General features: G+C 40.4%; 1 protein-coding gene across 2 annotated transcripts in view; it reads left to right on the top strand.

Moving 5' to 3' along the window:
* The first annotated feature begins 976 nt into the window (after positions 1-976).
* The window catches only part of EGF (epidermal growth factor), a 98,245-nt gene continuing 77,831 nt past the window's right edge, over positions 977-21,390 (top strand). For both annotated transcript variants that reach the window (XM_019500146.2, XM_019500145.2), the window contains exons 1-3: positions 977-1,579; positions 14,902-15,033; positions 20,531-20,730. In XM_019500146.2, the coding sequence (XP_019355691.1) occupies positions 1,453-1,579; positions 14,902-15,033; positions 20,531-20,730 (459 nt within the window). In that variant the 5' untranslated portion in view covers positions 977-1,452. The remainder of the gene's footprint in view (positions 1,580-14,901; positions 15,034-20,530; positions 20,731-21,390) is intronic.

Genomic DNA, 21,390 nt, shown 5'->3' with positions numbered 1-21,390 from the left:
CCTACAGCTGTGTTGGGTTCTGGTGCTGCCAGTGTTCCCAGCTGTTGCATTATCATAATTTATTCCAGCATAATGTTGTAACAATAATATACCTATAATATGCAATAACAACAAAACACCTCACACTAGGCCCTGGTTCAGTCAAGCACTGAAGCATCTGCTTCATTTAATCCATTTAAAAATTAAGAAATCATATGGGCATGTATATGTACAAGTGCCTTACAGAATTAGGCCTGGCAAGATTATATGAAGGAGGATTTCTGCAGTAGCTAGAAGATAGTGAGCTCATTGCATCACTGCCTTGCACAAATTAGATATAACCACTAGAACAGTAGTTCCATTCACTTTCTCTGCATGGATACCAGTGACTGTAACAGGGACAAAGTAGTAGAGAATTGGACCATATCTTGTCTTTAGAGCCTGATAGTAGATATCTTCCTACGATTTCAGAAGGGCCAAATCCATGCCTTGATGTAAATGGCTGCAATTCCAGTGAACTCAGTAGAATTGCAATCACTTGCCCTAATTCTGAATATTGGCTTCTGCAGCTGAATATATAGGAGAAACTGGAGACATTTGTTCTTCTCATCTGTATGCAAATGTGTATTTATGATGAAGTTTGTGCCTGCTCATGAAACACACAATGTTTTTAAAATGAATGTGAGTGGTGATAATTATGACTGTACAGACACAGAATAAATCTTTGTACAGCCTCTCAGAAGCTAAAGCCTGGCCCGAATTCATCAGGTACCTCCTAGGAACCGGAAGAATTTTTTTTTAAATGCAGAGTATTTATTATGAGCGGCTGCATATCTGCACTTTGGCTGGCTTCCCTGCAGTATGGAGTGACCACATTACTATTTGCAACACAAGCTTTGATCAGGTGGCACTAAAAAGAAAAGAGGTGGGGCAAGCAGAGCTTTAAAAAGGAAAGGAGAGTGGTTTCAAGTTTGTATATAAAGAGCAACTATGTTTGGGGAAGGATGGTGCCTATAGAAATCACTCATGCTCCTTCCAGGACTCTGGCAACAAGTTGTATAGGTTTTCTGCTTTTAAGATTTACCCAGCAGCTTGTTGCAACGGAATTTGCAGTGATCCTTGTGAGCTTTCCTTTTAAACTGTGTTAAATTTGTGGCAAGGGTGTCAGGCATTTCATACTTGGCTTCCAGAAAAAGAGAGAGAGCGAGCACAAGCAAGTGAGTGAGCAAGAATGATGTGCGTGGGGAAGAAATCTTGCTGGAATTTCTTCAGAGGTTGTAGCTGGACATGGTAAGGACAAATGTGACAAGAAAAGCAAGGTAGCAAGAGAAAACCGGTATTGCGAAAAGATGTCCCAGTGTAAGAAGCAAGCTGTTGTAGAAACGCTCTGGGATTACACATGTTCTTCTCATCCTGGATATGACTGAATACAAGCAAGTTGCTCTTGATTGACAGTTCACAAATCTCAAGATTATGTTTCTCTTACTTGCTGCTTTTTTGTCAGTGGTTTTTAAAATTGGTTTTGTTAACCTCTCAGCTCTACAGCACTGGAACTGTCCTAGGGGATACCGATTAGGGAGTGAAAACTCCACTTGTATAGGTAAGTAAGCAACTTTAATGTCACAATATTCAAGTGTTAAGAAAGCTGTATAGGCTTTTAATTTAGCTAAGAGTTTTAGTCACTTAACTTAGTGTTTAATTCTGCCTTTTACATAGTATATATATACATTAATATGTTTGCATTGATACATCAGCTTTTATCTAGCTGCTGCCTCGCACAAACATCAGGACTTTGCTAGTACTTTTATATTATAGCAAAAGCAGCCACTTGACAATTCACCTATCTGAAAGTAAAAAGTAAGAAAATGACGAATATGATTAATCAAGAGATACAGATTGTTCTCTGGGTATTGCTATTCATATATATGGATATCTGTAACATATATGTGTGTATAAAACCCCACTTGCACGCGCGCACACACACTCATTTGTGTCTATATATATATACACACACACACACTATACATATATATGTATAGTGTACATGCACACACACACACACACACACACATATATATATATATAATATATATATATAGTGTGTCCATGTATTCATTTATATACATGCATATATACAGAGAGCTTTTTTTAATGGCAGCAAGCTATGTAATAGAAATATATTGCTTCTCATGCTGCAAGGACCTATTTGATATCATATTATGCTAAAAATATATTGGTAAAATGCATTAAACTAATATTATTGTGCAAACTCTTAGTGGTTTGGTTCTCTAGCTGTTGCCTCGCATGACCAACAGGACTTTGCTAATACTATTGGAAATAAAGATTTATAACTCAGTAGGAAGAAAAGTGAAACAAGGCCTTTCTCTTGACAGCCTGAAATTTGAAATTTTGAAAAGGCAGAGCCAATGATGTACTATACAGAAAGGCAGTGAGGAAATGCTCTGGATGTCTTTAAGGACCCCTAATATTAGAGGCAAGCACTTTGCTAGTGCTTCAGAAGTTCTGACTCAAGTTTTGACAGGATTCCAGTGATTTAATAACAGGTGCATCTTGGTGAGTTTTGTCAAGAAATAAGTCGTAAACAGAACAAGAAGTATGCATGTTAAATACCTTACTATTAAAAGAAAAGGAACAAGGCATTTTAGTCTGCACGCAAGAAACTTAACTGAGAGCCTTTCAGAGAGTGTTTTGGAGAGTGCAAATTTGGGAGAGCCTTGATGATTATGACTTCCAAGTATGTTGTAAAGGCTCAGTTGTGTCCTCACTTATACTAGGATGACTTCATTGATGCAAACTGGCTTGCTTAGCTGTAATTTAGAACAGTTTGGCTTCTGAAGGATCAGTGCAATTGATGGGTATCACCTTCATATTAAAATTACTGATGCCCAGAACACTGAGATATGCATTCCAATGGTCTCTCTCCTATTCCTTCCCATAGAGAATGAGAGAGACTCCACTGCATTTTTATACTACATTTGGGAGCAGATTTTTTAAAAATCACCTAAAACCAAGAAATAGACTGGCCAGTATGCCACAAGGAATTGAGGAAAAATTACTGCAATCTGTATTTATATGGTCTTTCAAGGCAACCTAGTTGGCATTGGGAATTTTGTGCAGTAACAATATGAACTCATAGATAATGCGGGCATGTGTCTTATAACATGGAAAATGAAATGTGCTGAAAACATCCCTCAGTTATGGGATGCATAATGTAATGTAGAGCAGAATTTGGCCCAGTGTATAAAAGTGTGAAGAGTCCTTCTGTGGAATGAATTTTATAATTTATAAGAAAAACTTATAAAGTCCTTTCTTTATTTGACTCTGTCCTAAGATTTCTCTTATGAGCATAGAACTGCTAATAGTTGATATGAGTCCCAAAATAAGTACACAAATCTGCTCAGCATATAAGGGTACAGTTGAAACACATGCCAGGAAGCTGAGGGCAGATACTGAAGGAAACTGAAGGCCTAAATGTGGGGAGTGGGTGACATGACTCATATAGAAAACTTTGTGTAATGAAAATCACCTACTGAAGCTCAGTAGATATCTTTGGTGTTTGTAGGTCATAGCAAATATACCAATTAATAATAAGTGTTCCCAACATAGTTTTTCCTATTACTTCATCAGGGCCATACTAGCTGTAATGGTCTTCCCCAAACTGAGAAGACAACTGCCTATGATAATAACAGAAAGGGTGCTTCAAGGAACATTTACCAGAAAGCATATGGGCTTTTCTAGATTTGTTTCTAACATTACTAATTAAAGACCAGAACATGATATACTTAATTACGCCAAATAATACTTTGCTCCTAATACTTCTTGTTCCACTGATTTCAAGGGATATTCAAAGATCAAAGCCTTATCATTAGGGACCTAATTAAATCATGGAAACTGTGAAAAACAACATTGTCCACGATTGCTGGGAAATCCAGCATTGGCAGTTATTTCCCATGAAATCAATCAACAAAAAAAAGCAGTAGTGATGAAGACTGAGTGTAGGGGACCAATCAGTGATGAGGGGCAGGGCTGCCAGGGCCCCTCCACCAATCAGTGGTGAGAAGCAGGGCCACTGTGAAATGCCCAGAAAATCATCAATGTCTGCTGCAAGCAGGCCACAAAAAAACCTTTATCTTAATATGACTTAGGTAGGTCCCTACTTATGGTGAGAAAGGGGAACATAACTGGGCACTATTCGTTTTAAATTTATGTTGTGATCATGAAAGCCATCTATTTAAATCCTGATTAGAGGGCAAAGCACACCAAAACAAGAAAGGACGACCCTTTCTTACTGAGGAAGAAACTAAACTAAACAGATTAGTTAGTCTCCCCGCCTCCCGCTGCTGGACAGAGACAGGGTTGTGCTCCACCTCCCACCACCGGGCTGAGTACCATGGGGCTGTGGAGCTGCTTGAAGCACAGCCCTGGCTCTCCCCTGCCTCCCGCCACTGGGCCAGATGACGGGAAGCTGCCACTGCTGCCTGGGGCAGGAGTAAAATCAGTCTTCCCCAGCGCTGGGCACGGGCTGTGCCCAGCACCAGTCCCAGGCAGCAGCGGCAGCCTCTTGTCTTCTGGGGGAGATCCGAATCCCTCCTGGGGGTGCAGGCCCCTGGATTTGTGCCCTGGATGATGGGAGGCTGCTGCTGCCAGCAAGTGTCATGAGTTTTTCATTTAGGAATTTGAGGTGCAGTTTCTGAGAAACCTTTGCACTTATCTCCTTGAAACTTGACAGGATTCATGCCCTCAGAAGGGGCTACCTTCCCTGCAATTTTCATCTGAATCAAGCAAGAAATGACAGTTTTAGGCATTTTCGTGATTCCCCCTTATAACTTATGGGCGAAACGTCAAAACAGTGAAAACAGATTTGATGCAATGAAACAGGACGGTGTTTCAAAATGAAACAAAACCATGAAACAAAACACTGTCCCTTTGAAACAGCGAAACGGACGTTGAAATGAAATGGTGCTGTTTTGCACAGCCCTATTATATATGTCCCTACAAGTTCAGAATTAGGCCACTATGGTAAATGTCAATGCAAATGCATAATCAGGCATTATCCTTGCCTGGACAGCCATTTCTGGTGATAAGTGAGATATGAAGGTGACTGGTGGGGTTGATACAAACATATTTATATTATACTTGTTCTTGATTAGAAAATACCCAACTCCTCTACACCCAACAGAATATGTATGTGGTGTAAATATTCTAGGGAGGATTTACTGAGCAGAATGGACAATCATGTACCTGCAACAACCATAGTTTTGAAAGAAGCTATGGTGAATATACTATTGCATATATTCATTTCCAAACATTTTCCCCCAGGGAAGGTGGACTACTGGACATTTTTTTGGAATCTTGAAAAGGCTGTAGCTCAAAAGAATCAATGCATCAAAGTTTGTAACATTAACATTTTGGAAAACAAGGGAAATAATTGCTAGGAAATTTAAAATTAAAAAAACCCCTCCTCTCATGAATCCCATCTTTGAAGGACATAGTGCCCTAAAATCATGGTGGCTTCCAGGAATACGTTACTGATCAACAGGAATGTCAGGAGCTACTTTACTAGGAGTAGATCAGTAAGACCACTAGAATGAGGAGGCCTAGAATGGTTTTGTGCACCTCAAATACTTGGTGTCTAACTCATGACTATAAAATGCTGAGCTATTTCCAAAAGAAAAAAATAACAACAAAAACAAAATGACATTTATCTTGGAAAGGGTCAAGCTAATACTAGTAGTAGCAGTAATGATAATAGTGGTAATAATCATAATATTATTACTAATACTATTATTAATAATAAACAAATAATTAAAAAGTTAACAGCACATTCATGAATGAGAAAATTTTGGAAACGGAGAATCATTCAATTTGAATCACAGCTTTTTAAAGTTGCTTGAATATAAATTGCTGGACACTAGCTTGCTCTTAGAGATCTTTTCTGGATCCAGTCCAAAAATGAAAGCAGTTTATTTGATTCTGATTTAGACATAACCATAGGATGGAGATATGGGTTTAAGACTGAAGAAGTCTTAATAAGTGCATTTTACCTCTGCCATTTTTGGTTGGGTTCCCTAACATAAGCTTCTGAGATTTTGGTAACATTGACACCAAACTTCACACTCAAACCAGCACCCAGTTGGTTAACTCAGTTTTCATTTATGAATATCACAACCCTCCCACTAGTCCTCCTTCTCCTCTCTCTCCAGATGTAACTCCATAGAAAAAGTCAAAGTGTGTGGATGATCTGTGTCTGTTATATGCGCATTTCTGCTACAGCACCTGAGCACTTCTGCCTTTAATGCTTTAACCTCACACCACCCCTAGGATATAAGGAAGTGCTATCATCCTCATTTTACAGATGGGGAGATCAGGCATACAGTATTTTTATATGACACAAAATACCCCCGTGCAGAGGTGCTATGAGCTAATTCTACCTAGTAGTGCCAGAGTTGGAAAGATTATGTCTACATTTGTGCAGTGTTGTACTGTAGCGATTGGCTGAGGGGGGACCCTGGGTGCCCCTCCCAGACCCAGAAGGCACCAGTCACCGAGCTAGGGTGCACTCCATGGCGGACCCAGAAGTGGACTGGAAGTGCTTCTGGTCCCCTTCCAGGTCTACCACTGAGCGTGCAGGGGACCCTGCCTGCACTCCCATGGGATGCTTCATCTGCCCCAGCATCTCAGTGTTCACAAGCTGCACCTGGTACCTTGAGGTATGTAGAAAAAACATTTAAAGCTGTGTCTATGGCCAAATCATTGAATCTCTCTGAATTGATTTGGAGGCTTCTGATTCGATATGGAGAGATTTATGTGTCTCCTGATTTGATTTGGATTCAGAGATTCGGCTGCCAAATTGGGCCAAATCTCCTCCAAATCAAATCAGCGACCAAAGCTTCACACAGCCCTACTAATTAGCTCTGTTTTATCTGGTGTTGACATATATACACCCCCTCAGGACCACTTAGGGGAGCTGCTGTGAGGAAAGCCATGTCTACTGTTTGCATGCTGTCCTCTGCCCATTTCCTTCCCCATACCAAACTATCTCCTCTGCTTTGCAAACAATCCCCTATGCTGACCATGGGCTAGCTAGTAGAGGAACCAGCTGTAGTGGCTTTGTACCTGTGGTGAGCCCCTTTCCTTTAGGGGACTTCTTTGGTGCCTGAATGATGTCAGATTGGAACTAAGAAAGTGGCTAGTCCTTTACAGGTTAGTCAGCAACAGCATTTGTTTAAAAGTGCATGCTTTTTTAATTTCTTTCCATCTTCTGGACTATGAATAACATATTTTAAGCATCAGAGGAAAAAAGCATAGTCCCTTGGTTGGCATTCTACTCTTTACTCAGATTAATTTTATGATCACTCTTGGCAATACAATTGTGCAGAGAATAGATGTATTGGGTTGAGTTTGCTCATGGTTATAAATTCACAGGAGCCAAAATTCAGTGAGGTTGCATGAGTATAAATAAAGGGAAGCGGGCTCTGACTCACTGCCTTCACACACTCACTATTTCTATGTAATCCTGCCTGGCATACTAATACTTCACCTTTTGAGTTCAGAGCATTTCTCTGGACTTTCAATCAGTTGGAATATTTGTGTTTAAGAGCATTGAGGACTGTCAGCATCACGATGACATGATTCATCGTTTTCCCTGATTCTCAAGGCATTCTCGGCATAAAGACGCCTTTGAGCACTAAGCAGAACCTTATTCTTCCATTCAGTACTGCTTGTCAGGACTCTGCAGACACAGCCTTTGTGTTCACTAAGCCAATTTCTTTCACAGGGAAAAGTTCTCATTGGGGAAGTTGTTGCTGGGATACAGAACGCAGCCACAGCAGGATGGCAGCTGCACTTCACTTTAGTGCAGAGAGTGCAGGTGAAAGTGAATACTTAGTTATACCTGATGGACAGTTTTATGGGCAAATTTGTAGAGACCTTAAGAAACCACCTTTCATTTTAAGCTTTGCAAGGAAAGGAGACAACATATTAAGTACTGGGTTCCCTTCCATTGTTCATACAATAAACCCAGAGAACCAATAAATTCAACAATAACTCTGTACTATTGGGTCTTCCTGTTTGCAGCTGTGTTGAGCATTCTCTGACTGCAGAGGCGATTGCCATTTTGCCTCTGATTTTTATGTTGGACAATTATTCTTTTACTGTTTCACTTTATCATTTTATCAGCTAGTATCCTTTCTCAGTCATTAGTTTGAGTGGGCTTTTCTTTAGCCCATCTGAACTTTAGGGCCGGCAGACTAACAGCCCTAAATAATAAAACCCACAAAACAAATACAACAATAAATTCTTTCATACTGTCCCATCAACGTGCCTGGTCCTGAAGGACAGCTTCATCGATTCAAGGCCAGAAAGGACCATGGCATCATCTTGTTTAACCCAGGCCATTACACTTCAACCAGTTACTTTGGTATTGAGCCTAATAATTTGTGCTTGACTTCAAATCTCTTGATTCAAAACCAGCAGGAGATGGAAATTGTATCACTTTCTTTGGAGATTTATTGGTTAATCTCTCACACTGTTAAAAATGTGTGTCTAATTTTAGCTCCTCTGGCTTCAGCATCTTGCTACTGGTTCTACTTGAACTTTTCTCCAGGAGATTAAAAAATCCCATTAGTATTTGATTAAACTTGAACTTTTCTCCAGGAGATTAAAAAATCCCATTAGTATTTGATTTTTTTTTCTTGTGAAGATACTTATACATTGTAATTAAGTCACCTTTTATTCTTCTATTTGATAAGGTAACCAGATAAAATTCCTTACATGCCTCATTGAGGTAATCTATATTAACCTTGCTCTTTTTAAATAGCCTTAAAAAAAAGTGCCCTCCCTGGACTGAGGGGGACACTTTTGGCACAACACTCATACTCTGCTGACATTAGAACTTCTGATGATAAGATACTTATGTTGTCACCATGTCCATTCAGTCCATGGTATCTCTGTTAAACCTGACACTTGTGATGATAGGGGACACCTGTATACCAGGAAATGGAGGGAAGTCACCAAAGCCATTCCACACAAGCCGTCCAACAGCCATCAGATGTCAATGAGTTTCAGTCATCAAAGACAGCATAGGCTAGATTTGAATGGGAAGCTTAATGCTCAAAGGTCCTATGCTCCATTACCAGTACCCCAAGACATTTGAACTGCCACAGAGGAGATTTACAAGAGTTATTCTTGTTAATAATGGAAATCATACACCCTCCCACCTCTTAACTGCATCTGTAAGAGATACAATGCCAGGGGTCATCCTTGAAGAATAACATAGTTTAGAATTGTAGTTTCATGGGACTGAATTCCTGAAATTCCTCCCCTTCTCTCCTCTATCACCCTTTAAAAAATAGACAGTAGTTTACCTTTTGGCTATGTTGTACAACCTTCCAAGATTCCACTGTACAGAAGATGGATTATGGAGCAATTCTGGGGAAAATATGGAAATGTTACTTAAAATGGATAAACAGGTAGATCTCTGTCTATATGCTTACCTGACAAAATTCCTTTGGAATAACATATTAGGAATCAGAGAGATCACCAAACCTTTCCACAATAGCTGAGATTGAAATGAGTCTTAAGAAGGCTGAAGGATCTAGGTTCCACCAAATATCTATGGGATTTGGTTGCCTTAGCTCCCTTCAGTTCCTTTAGAAATCTTATCCTAAAGGATAAGTTCTGTTCATAGTGCTGGAATGAATCATGAATTATATTGTTGGCTGGACATGTCTGATGGGGAAACAGCAAGTTTTGGCACCAGACTTAGTTATAATTCTATTTTGCATCTACCTACTGTTCATAAGTGCCTAATTTAGTATGTCTGGTATGTGATGTTGCTTTACTAATGGCCCTCTAGAATGAGTCCAATAGAGTAGTTACTTTGACTGATAAGGTAAATTTTTACATGATTCAGGTTTTTTCATTTTTATTTTGATGGCATTTGATTACTCACCAGGAATTTCATTTTGGTGTATAAGAACTTTTAGCTTTCTAGTCTCAGACTCGTACAAAGTTTGTACTTATACTGTGGCAGTGTTTCTATTTAACGTCAAACAGCATTATCTTGGATGGCAAAAGGGGTGTATTTGATCTTAGTTCTTTGAAACCTTACAATGACAACAGGAGACAGAAAAACAGAAACAGTAAAAACAGTGCATAGAGGCCCAAACCAAGAACCCTGAGCTACCCACCCTGCATGGAACCACGTACCTGTGCTGCAACCCAGTCTGCAGATCCCAGGTTGGCCTTGTTATCTATCTTTGGATCCACAGATAAGACAAACATGAAAAACAATCATCCTCCACTGCGAGGGATTGCTGATGATGATGTATTTGCTCTGTGTACTTTATTAAAAATTAGATTGAAATTCACTCTAGCTGAAACTGGTAAACATTCCACTTTGAAATTCTTTCTTTCCTGTTATTTTCTATTTACTGACTTCATAGGCAACCTTAGGACTGTAGACAACGTGCAGTTTCTATGCGGGTCTGTTTAGATCCTCGTTTTTCTCTAGAACATCTATAGTACACTCTACTTTCCCAACAAACAGGGATCCATTGCTCATGGCAGTCGTTGTTCTATCTTCAAAAATGTTAGGACTGCCTGCAACTGGCTATTGGTTACTGTCATGGTGGTTTACTTCACTTAGGAAGAGGAAGGTCATGGCAAAACAAACAGAAGCTGCTGCTTATGTCATCAAACATAGACAATTGCAAATGCATTACAAGCAGTTATTTTGCCCCCTCTTACTGTTCTTAGGGCCTCTGATGTTCTGTTTCTAGCAAGGTAGACCTTGGCAAGACAGGACAATTATTTGTTTTTCACCTCTGCCTTGCAGATACATGTTGCCCTGATAAGCCAATAAAAGCAAATATAGTCCTCCTTGATTCTGTCTGCAATGTAGACAGATAAGTGGATCCTTCCAAATCAAAGCCTCAGAGCCTAAATTTGGTCTAAACTCTCACTGACTTTTAGTGAGAGTTTGACTGAGGATTGCAGAATTTAGCCCTTAGTGGCAGCTTCTGAAGAGCTGTAATACCTATCCCATGAATCTGCGGAACAACATATTGAAAGTAATCTGTTAAGATGCCTCTTATTTCAAATTAATTTCAGTGCAACTAGTAACAATGAATCTTCTTGATATGGGTTAGCTCTGTGATTTTTAGGAGAAATTCAATGCAAGACATGTCAATTTCTCCCATCGCTGATGAACAGATTCTGTGAATTCAAAACAAACAAACTCAAATGATGCCACTAAATGTGTTCCTAGTTTTTGTGCTGGTACAGAAAAGGGAAAAAACCATACATATTCCCATCCATGGCAGTGATCCCTCATGGTCAAGGGTGAATTGAACACTCCTACAGGTCAAGTAAAGGTTTGTAAATGAGTCCATTGATGGCTAAATGTATTCCATCCCTCTGTTGTAGCCTCTGCCTTGTTCCTTGCCATTACAAAGGTACCTAGAGTAGATAGCATAGATAGGTCTAGGTACCTAGAGCAGTTAACACAAAGGCTACAACTTTCAGTGTTTCAGTTACAGTAACAGTTGTTGGCATGAAGTAACTTGCCAAAAGGTTCTCCAATACTTTCCATGCCCACCATGCCATAATGGAGAAGCTACTCTGTAGACAGAGGCATTGGCAATCAGTTTTGGGCCACCATGGATGTAACAAAGTGTTGGTGCTAATCTGATCAGGATGTGAATTGACAGAGGAGAAGAGGTTTTCAAAAGACAGGAGAAATAGTCTTCAACCACTTTCACTGTTTTCAGGTTGATCTGTATACCATGTACTTTATTTTTAAGTAAAGGGTAATAGTGTTCAGCAACTCTCATGCAAAATGTTGGTGTGGTCATATGATACAAGTGTTACATGTGCCTGAAGAAGTAAACTAAACTGGAAGGCTCACACCTTCAGTTGGATTTTGTGGAATATGCAGGAGTTTTTGGGGAACATTTAGGGAGGCAACAGTGGTTTCTTGGCCTAAACATTTTTATCAGGGGGTTCTCAATGTTTAAGGGGTATGAGCTGCAAGGTCTGTACATGGAGGGTATCCATAGAGGTCTAAAGCTAGATTCAATGCCTGAAATCTGCCCAGCCCTAGCAAACAAAGGGCATGTGGTATTCAAATATCTGGATCCCATCACAGCTTTCTGGTAAATGTTAAGGAAGAGAAGCCCAACCAGACCTGTGGTCTGTGAATAAAAGGAATGTCTTGTATGGTTCCTACTAAGTAATTATAGAACTTTCAATAGGAGCTGGGCATGTGGTTTATCATTATTTGTCAGTGATATATTTCCATAAGGATCTTGTAGACTAATTCAGGTACATAATATTCACTGTTTAAAAAATTAGATAAAGACTTTGGAAGGTTTTGTGTCAGGAGTGTATTTCAAAGAGGAAAAATTGCATATCACAAGAGAAGTGGGAGGCAATTCAAAGTATAAGGTCAAGATGGCCAGACAGGGTATGAAGCAGAGCTGAGGGAATTTTACTCAGGTAAAAACTTCGAAAAGTTAGAGTTCAAGCCGCAGAAATAAGGAGAAACAAGTTTGGATTTTCTGGGTTAAATTTTCAAAGAATCAGGATTTGGCTGTCATTTCTGCACACCATTACTTGTAAGCATCAAGTTGATGCGTTATTACTAGTTCTCACTACTTACAAAATTCGCAAATGCATTCAGTTTGAGCACAATGACTACTCTTAGCTGGGCCACTCTAAAAGAGTGGAAGCTGTCTGGACATGAAAAAAAATGCTCCTTAGGGTACAGGAGGGGAGAAGACCATCTGGCTAGATGATGTAGTATCAGATCTACAAAAATTAAATGTGGATGACAGGGGGACGAAGATACAGAATAGACAAGAATGGACGAAGATAGCAGAGGCAGCTAGGGGCCTCTAGTGCTAACTTATTAGTAAATATAATTATATTAAGAATAATAATTATTATTATACAAAGTAATACTGTGGAAAATTGAGCGTGCAAATTATTTTTGTGCACATGTTTATACGGAAGTCACATTTTCAGAAGAGTAGCTTCTCCATTATGGCATGGTGGGCATGGAAAGTATTGGAGAACCTTTTGGCAAGTTACTTCATGCCAACAACTGTTACTATAACTGAAACACTGAAAGTTGTAGCCTTTGTATTATCTGCTCTAGGTACGTAGACCTATCTATGCTCTAGGTACCTTTGTAATGGCAAGGAACAAGGCAGAGGCTACATTCGCCAGTGTCTGAACTGGAATTATTCAGGAAGGAGCCAATCAAATAGTTATAGTTGATCTGTGGAAGCAACGTCAGGTGCCAGTATTAAATAAGTAAGTTCATTCTATAAACAAAGAATAGAAAAAAGGAAACAAAAACACCTGATACTGATCTGTTAGATCTGGTTTTACTCGACCTAAAAAATTGGAAAAAAATATGCAAAAACAAATACTTTGTGAAAAACTTGGACCTCTAGCACGGTGTAGAGGTCATCAGCAGTGTCTTGAGCTATTTGGAGTGTAAGTGCTGCAGCTGCTGAACATTTCTTACATCAGGTCATGCACATGTCTTTGATACTTATTGTTTCTGTTTGATAGAAGTATTCACACAGCACTTACAGAACTCCCAAAGCTCTATGTCATTTTGCACTAGGCTCAGATTTTATGTAGGTTCTCTAAGGACAGTCTCTTTTTGGTTGTACACTTTGGTCAGGAGCATAGAAGGTAAATTCTCAGAAACCTGTGTTTGGATTACTGTTCTCTGAGTGGTGCACTGAATTTCTTAGGAAAATATTTTTGGTCATGAATAGGCATCTATTTTTTATTTGCAATTGATCCCATGCTTTTTGAAATTCCCTCTTGCTTCCTTCTCTGCTTATCACATCCTGATTTTATTAACAACATCCAAACCCAGAAGTCTTTGTGATTTTATATATAATGGACACAAACTTGGATCTTATGCAGGCTAAGAGTCATTCATTAAGAACACCTTCTAGGTCTAGGCCAATCAGTTGCCTCTGTTGCAAACACATACCACAAGAGCAGGAAGCTCCCAAAAGCAGACCACCTCCGGAGAGTTGCCATCAGCTGCCTTTGGTTTCAGTGGGAATTGAGGTTTCTCTGTATGTCTCTGGATGTGGTCAACAGCTTGCAGGATTGGTTCTTAAGTGCTTAAATCCTCCTCCAACACACAACCCAAATAAAACCTTCTCTTCAGAAATGACCTTCTTCACCCCTGCAGTTACTGCGTCAAGCCGTAATAATACAGTGTAAATACACCAAGCATCTTTTTAATTCTTAACAGCTCTAGGCTAATCCAGCAGTTAGAAGTTGGTATTCTGATTTGCTGGTTGCACAGGACTGGTGTTTAGTTTGAACAGTTGGTGCTCAGGAAGCAAAAGGTTGGGGCTCTTTTTTAAGACTCGACTGAATCTAAACTATAGTTGTTCCATTCATTTCATTTTGAAATAAGAATGCCTTGGCATTTTTTAATAAAGCCCAGTGATTTATTTGTGAAATTCCTGTGGGGGTAGTGAGGGGCAGCAAAGGGAATTGCACAAGAAAAAAGAGCTTGCAGCAGTAAACTGAGATAAATTCTGTGTCCTAATCATTTAGCACGTAATGATGCAAGCCACTAAAACAAACAGAGCATTCCTTCTGTCTGCAGGGTTATTAAAAGGTACTTTAGACTACATAGTCATTAGACAGCTGGGTGGTTTCTCTGATTATTTCCTACATCTAAAATTTATTTAGGGCTTTTGTAAAAGCAGGGAATAATACAATATCTCCACCTTGCCAGTTTAAAAATGGGAGATTAAAATTGTAGCCAACATGTTACCTAAGAAGTGCATTTTATGTTGTTTTCTGTTCTTCTCTTGCATTCTGAATTGTCCTGACCTGTACATACTTGCATTTCAGATATCGATGAATGCCTTCAAGGTGGCCTGGGTACCTGTGGCCAAATCTGTGCCAATGTTCCAGGGTCCTATATTTGCTCCTGCTTGCCTGGCTACACACTGGATAATGACAAGTGGTCCTGTTATGCTGATGGTAAAGTGATCCTTTTTTAATGGCTGAAAAGAGCTTTACAATTTTCTCTAGCTCTTAGCATCAGTTTAGTGTGGAAAGAGTCCACTATTTTGTTCAGAGCAGACTCAAAATACCTCAGTTAATGGACAGTGCCTGGCCAGTTTCATTCACTTTCTGTACAACTGCCTCTTCTAACATAAAAATCAAACGGATGGTGAAAGTGGAATGGGCTGGTTCTCTGGTTTAGTAAGTTATTGTTCATACTTCATGGATGTCATAGGTATGGTTGTGGTAAGAAAATGAGCATCTAAGATGGGCGCTTCTTTATTAGCAGACTTACTCCCTACCTGTTTCAGGGTCATAGCATCCATGGACGATGAGTAGGGGATGTATATGGGTGCATGTGTACTCCCTGAGTGGGGCGGTGCACCCCTTGCAAAAAGGCGCCACCAACATTGTCGGTGGTATCTGCGAGTGGTTGCCACTCACCAACCTGCCACCGACACTGCCGGCAGTGTCTGCAGGCAGTCCATGATTGCCCCTGGTCAGTGCTCACCGGCCCCCTTCCTTGCTGCTGACAGCGCTGGCAGTGTCTGTGGGAGCTCAGTACTTAATGCTGCTGCACTCCTGCCGCTGCACTCCTGCCACCGCCAGTGCAGCTGTGCCCCACCAGCCGCTGGGGCCATGTGCCATTCATGATAGCATCTCTCTTTCTTTCTCTTCTCATGAGTGTGTGTGTGTGTCTACTGTCCTCCTAGCCTTCCCCTAACCATTCCCATCCCAAAACAATCATGGCACTCACAAGACATTTGCTGCCTTCATATTGTCAAATCTGGTGTATGTTATCCCCCTTTCTGTTACCCTGCATTTATCTTGTCTATACCTGCACTGACTTTATGAGCTAGTTTTGGGTACCTGAAGTCGTCTGTTAACTCTGGCAGCGCAGAACTGTGTGAAGGATTATATGCTGTGCTAAAAAACAAGTGTGTGTTGTCATCATTGGACTGCTTTCAGAATCTAATTATCTTCCATTATCTCACCTTACAGTCCCAATAGCTTGCTTAGCTCTAGATCAAGGCTCTCCATCTGACACTGCTATCTTCTGTGTAGACATCTTTAGAGTGCAAGTCCTTTGAGGGATAGACTTTCTACTGCTCTGCACACGTACAGTGTCTAGTAGGGCTGTGTGAAGCTTCGGTCACTGATTCAATTTGGCCCGATTTGGTGGCTGAATCTCCAAATCTAAATCGAATCAGGAGACCCTTTAATCTCTCTGAATCGAATCGGAACGCTCCCAATCGATTCGGAGAGATTCGATAATTCAGACATAGACACAGCTTTAAATGTTTTTCTACAAACCTCAAGGTACCAAGTGTCTCGTGAAAACTGAGATGACATATGAAGTGTCCCATGGGAGCACCGGGGTGGCGGGGGCGGTGCACGCTCAGCAGCGGACCCAGAAGTGGACCAAAAGCACTTCCATTCCACTTCTGGGTCCACCGGGGAGTGCACGAGGGACTCTTCCCTGTCCCCTGGCTCAGCGACTAGTGCCTCATGGGTCTGGGGAGACACCCAGGGTCCACCTGCAGCCGATCGCTGGGCCAGGGGGGCGGAGGGGGTGGTCCCCTGCACACTCGGTGGCAGACCCAGAAGTGGACTGGAAGTACTTTTGGTCCACTTCCAGGTTCACCGCTGAGCAGATGGGGCCCCCGACATGCTCCCGTGGGATGCTGCATCTGCGCCACTATTGCAGCACTCATGAGCCACACCTGGTACCTTGAGGTATGTAGAAAAAACATTTAAAGCTGTGCCTATGGCCAAATCACTAATTCTCTGAATCAGCATCGAATCTTCAGATTCGGATTCGGCTGAATTGAATCAGGACAATGATCTGAATCAATGAATCGATTCACTGTCCCCAATTCAGGCCGAATCCGAATCCAAATCAAATACGGCCTGTTTCGCACAACACTAATGTCTAGCACAGTGAGGTTACTAGTCACAGCTGTTAATACTCATCTCTCTGTTTCAGTCTCTTGGGTTTCCAGTGCTGTGGTATTTTAGCACATGACCAAAGCACATTTTAACACTTTTTTGCTGACATATGTTAGCCTTCCCGTGTCAGTATATTTAAGGGGGCTTGAGCCTTATTTTGCTTGGCTCACAAATAAACAGAATTATTAATTCAGTTCTGGTTTGGGGGCTATAATTAGAAAGAACCAAGCTTGATGTAGGTATGCCCCACTGAGTTTACAAGGCTAGCCCTTTAAAAAGAAGCATTCTTTTATTTTGGATTTATTTCTAAAGAATGTACATTTGATTTGAACATCAGTGGGGTGAAAGTTAACATGTAATCTTCCAATACTGTTTGTATATAGATGTTTTTCAAAGAACAAACACACACTACAGAAGAAAAGATAATGGAGGATATTATTGTTTTTATAAAGATAGCTCTGAGATTTAAAGGAGTGCCCCAGTAGGGTCTATGGTACTCTTGTTTGGGTGACTGTTTGTGCTTCTCTGCAAGAATAATGCAAATATTACTACTTTATCCACTTCTATCAGATATAAACATTTTTTATCAGATGTGGTCCTTATCTTCAGGGGTTTTTCAGTACAGGGGTCTACTCTTCACTATGGCCCCTACTCTGGGTATAATTTCTACAACAGGAAGTCCACCAAACATATTTTCTTCATATTTTATAGCTTTTTGGGGGATTGCTTATCTGTTTATGCAGATACAATGTGTTGATAGCATGAAGCCTCAAATCCGGTTGGGAGCTTCTAGGTGATTCTGAATTATAACTATTAAATGACAAAGGAAAACCCAAACAATACAGAATCCCTAAGTATATTCAGTGCCATTACACTGAGAGCCTTCAGTTTGACTCTCCTAGTGTGAAATTCATTGGCTGGAAAGGACAAAAACAAAATACATGTAAGCTCTTGGTCCAGGAAGTAACTGGCAAAAATACCAGCAGTGCAGCTGTCAGACTCCTGAGACAAATCAACCTTGCTACAGCTCAACATTCATTTACTATTTACGTAAACCAAGTCTACATAGTTCAAATATTCTCACATGGAGATGTTCAATGCAAACAACAGCAGAAAAAAAGAGTCACCAATGTCCTAAAAGCAGCTGTTATAATTGGATAATACCTTGAAAACTCCAAGTGCAGCACAACTTATCCTAAAGATAAATGTACTGGTGAATTTCCTCTTACAGAACATTAAAGCATATCTTGTGTATTGGTCAAAACCTGATGCCTAACTTGCTTTATGAAAGGGGACTCAAACTCAATCTTGAGGTGTGAGGTTTTCCATTGTTCTGATGGGAGATGGATCAGACCTGGAGGTTTATTATGCCGTCACCTTGTAGGAGTTTGTCCATCTAAAGGTTGTCCAGTTCAATTCAATTAAATGTCAATTTATTTCAGAACCCAATCTTATTTTGTTGTGCAAATAAGAACTTTTAAAAAACTTTTCTCAAAATAGTAAAATGGGTGTACTTATTCATACTTGCACATGCTAAAAGCACATCAGTGAAAGCGGGTGGTAGGGTATGGGTTTGATTGATCTAGGAGTTCTCTTTCCTTGGAAACAAAATCCAGCAAGTGATTGGGTAGTTAGCTATCTTCTGTATCTATCTCACAGCTGCATTTCATAATAACTTGATTAAATAACATTTATCATGAATCTCTTATCCCTTCATTTGCTAACTAGTCACAGATAGACATCTCATACAGGTACAAGCTGCTACCAAAAGGTTTATGGCTTTCACCTCGGAAGGTGGGTTTGTCAGAAAATTGGTGATTAGTCAGTGGAATATTTTTTCCAAAACATTTTTTTTTTTAAATGAAGGCCAAATTATGACAAATTAGCCTTTTCTCTTGCAAGCATACTCACTCAGTGGGCAGGCAGAGTGTGGCTAGATTGCACTATCAGAATGAGAAGTACAAGTACTGGCACTGAGGATGTCCAAGTACAGCACGTGTCTAATTGGGTGTATCAGGGCAAGAGGATGGGGGCAGAACGCATCTTTGAAAGAAATCTACAAGCATGTTAAGGAACAAAAATGCAGAATTATGGCACTCAAAGAGCATTACATGCTCTGGCCTCTAATGACACCAGGAGAGCGGTGAAAAAATTCTAATGTAAATTTATAAACTGATTTAGTTTAATCTAGGACCACAAAAGCTAAAATGCAAAAAAACCCAGCTACATAGTAATTGCCCTGTCTCTACCTAAGGTTGTCTGGGTGCCCAAACTGCATTTCCACATGTCTGGATTCCTGGGTTTTGGGGATCATTTGAATATACTTGGGATGTACTTGACACAAAGCTGATGAAATGTACTGTCACTCTTAACTCTTCAGTAACATAATTTTTGTTTGGGAATTAATCTTAATAATTAATTGTTATTATGATTAATAATAGTACAGATATTAACAGTTGGAACAGTTTGTAAGGGCATCTGCTTCAATTCTATGATCACTTTCCAGATGCTTCTTCCTGTTAAAAGCTTCAATTTCCTAGTCTGGGGAGATGACGAGACATTAGAGTTGCTCTAGGGCTGGGGCTGTTCTCACCAGATACACACAGCTGGGAGAACTTTAACCAGAGAAACATAGACTAGTGCAGAGGGGGCCTTTTTGGCAAGCATGCCACAAATTTGCCCCACATCCTTACCGATTGTCACTCCAATCCCCTTCCCCTGCTTTATCTGCTGCTCTGTTTTCTGCTTCCTTCCCTGTGCTTATTGTTCAGTCTGCTACTTGGCTTTCTGCTCCCTGCTTTATTTGCCACTGTGCTGCCTCCTCACTTCCTGGTTTGCCATGTGCCACACACAGGGTGCCCATGCCACTTATGGCACTCATTCTGTAGGCTGGCGACCCCAGGACTAGAACATTGTTCTCCTCCCCCCTTCACTTTTGACTATAGTATGTAGAATTAGATACAGATGACCCTCACCATTCTCAGGGGATATGTTCTCATATCCCCCATGAATGGCAAAATCCGCAAATAAGGCAATGCGTTCATGAACTCCATCTGCGTTCATGAACTCAGTGCCCCCCGGTGGCGGGGGAGGGAGGCACAGCTGCTCTGGCAATGGCGGGATCATGGTGGTGGTGGTAGGAGCATGGCGGTGGCAAGCGTGGAGCTCCCGAGGAGCTCCTTTAAGCGTATTTAAGAAGTGGGTTCGGCATTCGCAAATATTTGAAACAGCGAATGCCAAACTCGCGAAGAGTGTGGGTTTCCTGTATTTCCTCTTTCTCCAATCTCAGTTTTATTTGTGAATTTTTGTGGTAGTTATTTTTCCACAATCAAAGTGAGGGAACATCAACTTTGTGTGACACATTGGTAATTATGAGACTTTTATGGGCAATGACACAAAATGCATAACGTTTGAGTATTAGGAGTATCATCGGTTTCTACCTACTCTATAATTAACATGGAGATGAGAGGAATTTAGTCCCATAAAAGTACAATAGCTATGAACACATCTTTTTTTCCCCTAGATCCTGCACCATTTCTCATTTTTAGCCATGGAAATGCCATCTTTCGAATTGACAGTGAAGGCACTAATCATGAGCGAATAGTAGCCGATGCTGGTGAATCAACCCTCATAGATTTTCATTATGAAGAAGAGAAAATGTATTGGGTAGACACCAAAAAAGGGCTTCTGCAACGAGTATACCTAAATGGCACAAAACAAGAGGTAAGGTAATACAGTAAATTTTGGTTAATTTGCCTATGGGATAATTTGCCACTATGATTTAATTCATCGTTGTTCCAGATCCTTGACAGTCCCCCATTGTCCCCCATTCTGAATCTCTGATAAATGGTCACTATTGGATAATTTGCCATTATTTGCATTCTCTATGGAATTTTGAACTAACTCGAGATAACTAATTTTGACAGAATTCTCTGGGATACCAGGTATAACAAACACATCAGATATGTGGCTGCTCCTCACATCTCGTGTTAGCAGTTTATACTTATTGGTTTGCTCCCAAAGTTTTAAAGTATGAAATTTTGGCATAATGGCCACAGCACAAACTCAGAGAACTGTGTTTAGTAGACTGTTCTATTGGCATTCAGAGTGTGCATGCCTGCTACGGTGTGAGTAGCTGGAAATAGAATGAAAATCAAGAAATTCAGACAAACCAAATTTTGAAGGCAGCACCAATTTCTACTGGCTTTTAATATTTATTACTCGCATTGTGAGACTTTTCCATCTTCAGAAACCTAAATTAAAAAGATCATACTCCCTCACATTTTTTGAACATATGAACTCCCCTATTTCATGAGGGATTAACTCCCTCACATTTTTTGAACATATGAACTCCCCTATTTCATGAGGGATTAACTCCCTCAC

This window comes from Alligator mississippiensis, chromosome 2 (genome assembly GCF_030867095.1).
Source record: "Alligator mississippiensis isolate rAllMis1 chromosome 2, rAllMis1, whole genome shotgun sequence".
Classification (NCBI taxonomy): Eukaryota; Metazoa; Chordata; order Crocodylia; family Alligatoridae; genus Alligator; species Alligator mississippiensis.
This window is presented reverse-complemented; position numbering and strand designations above follow the sequence as displayed.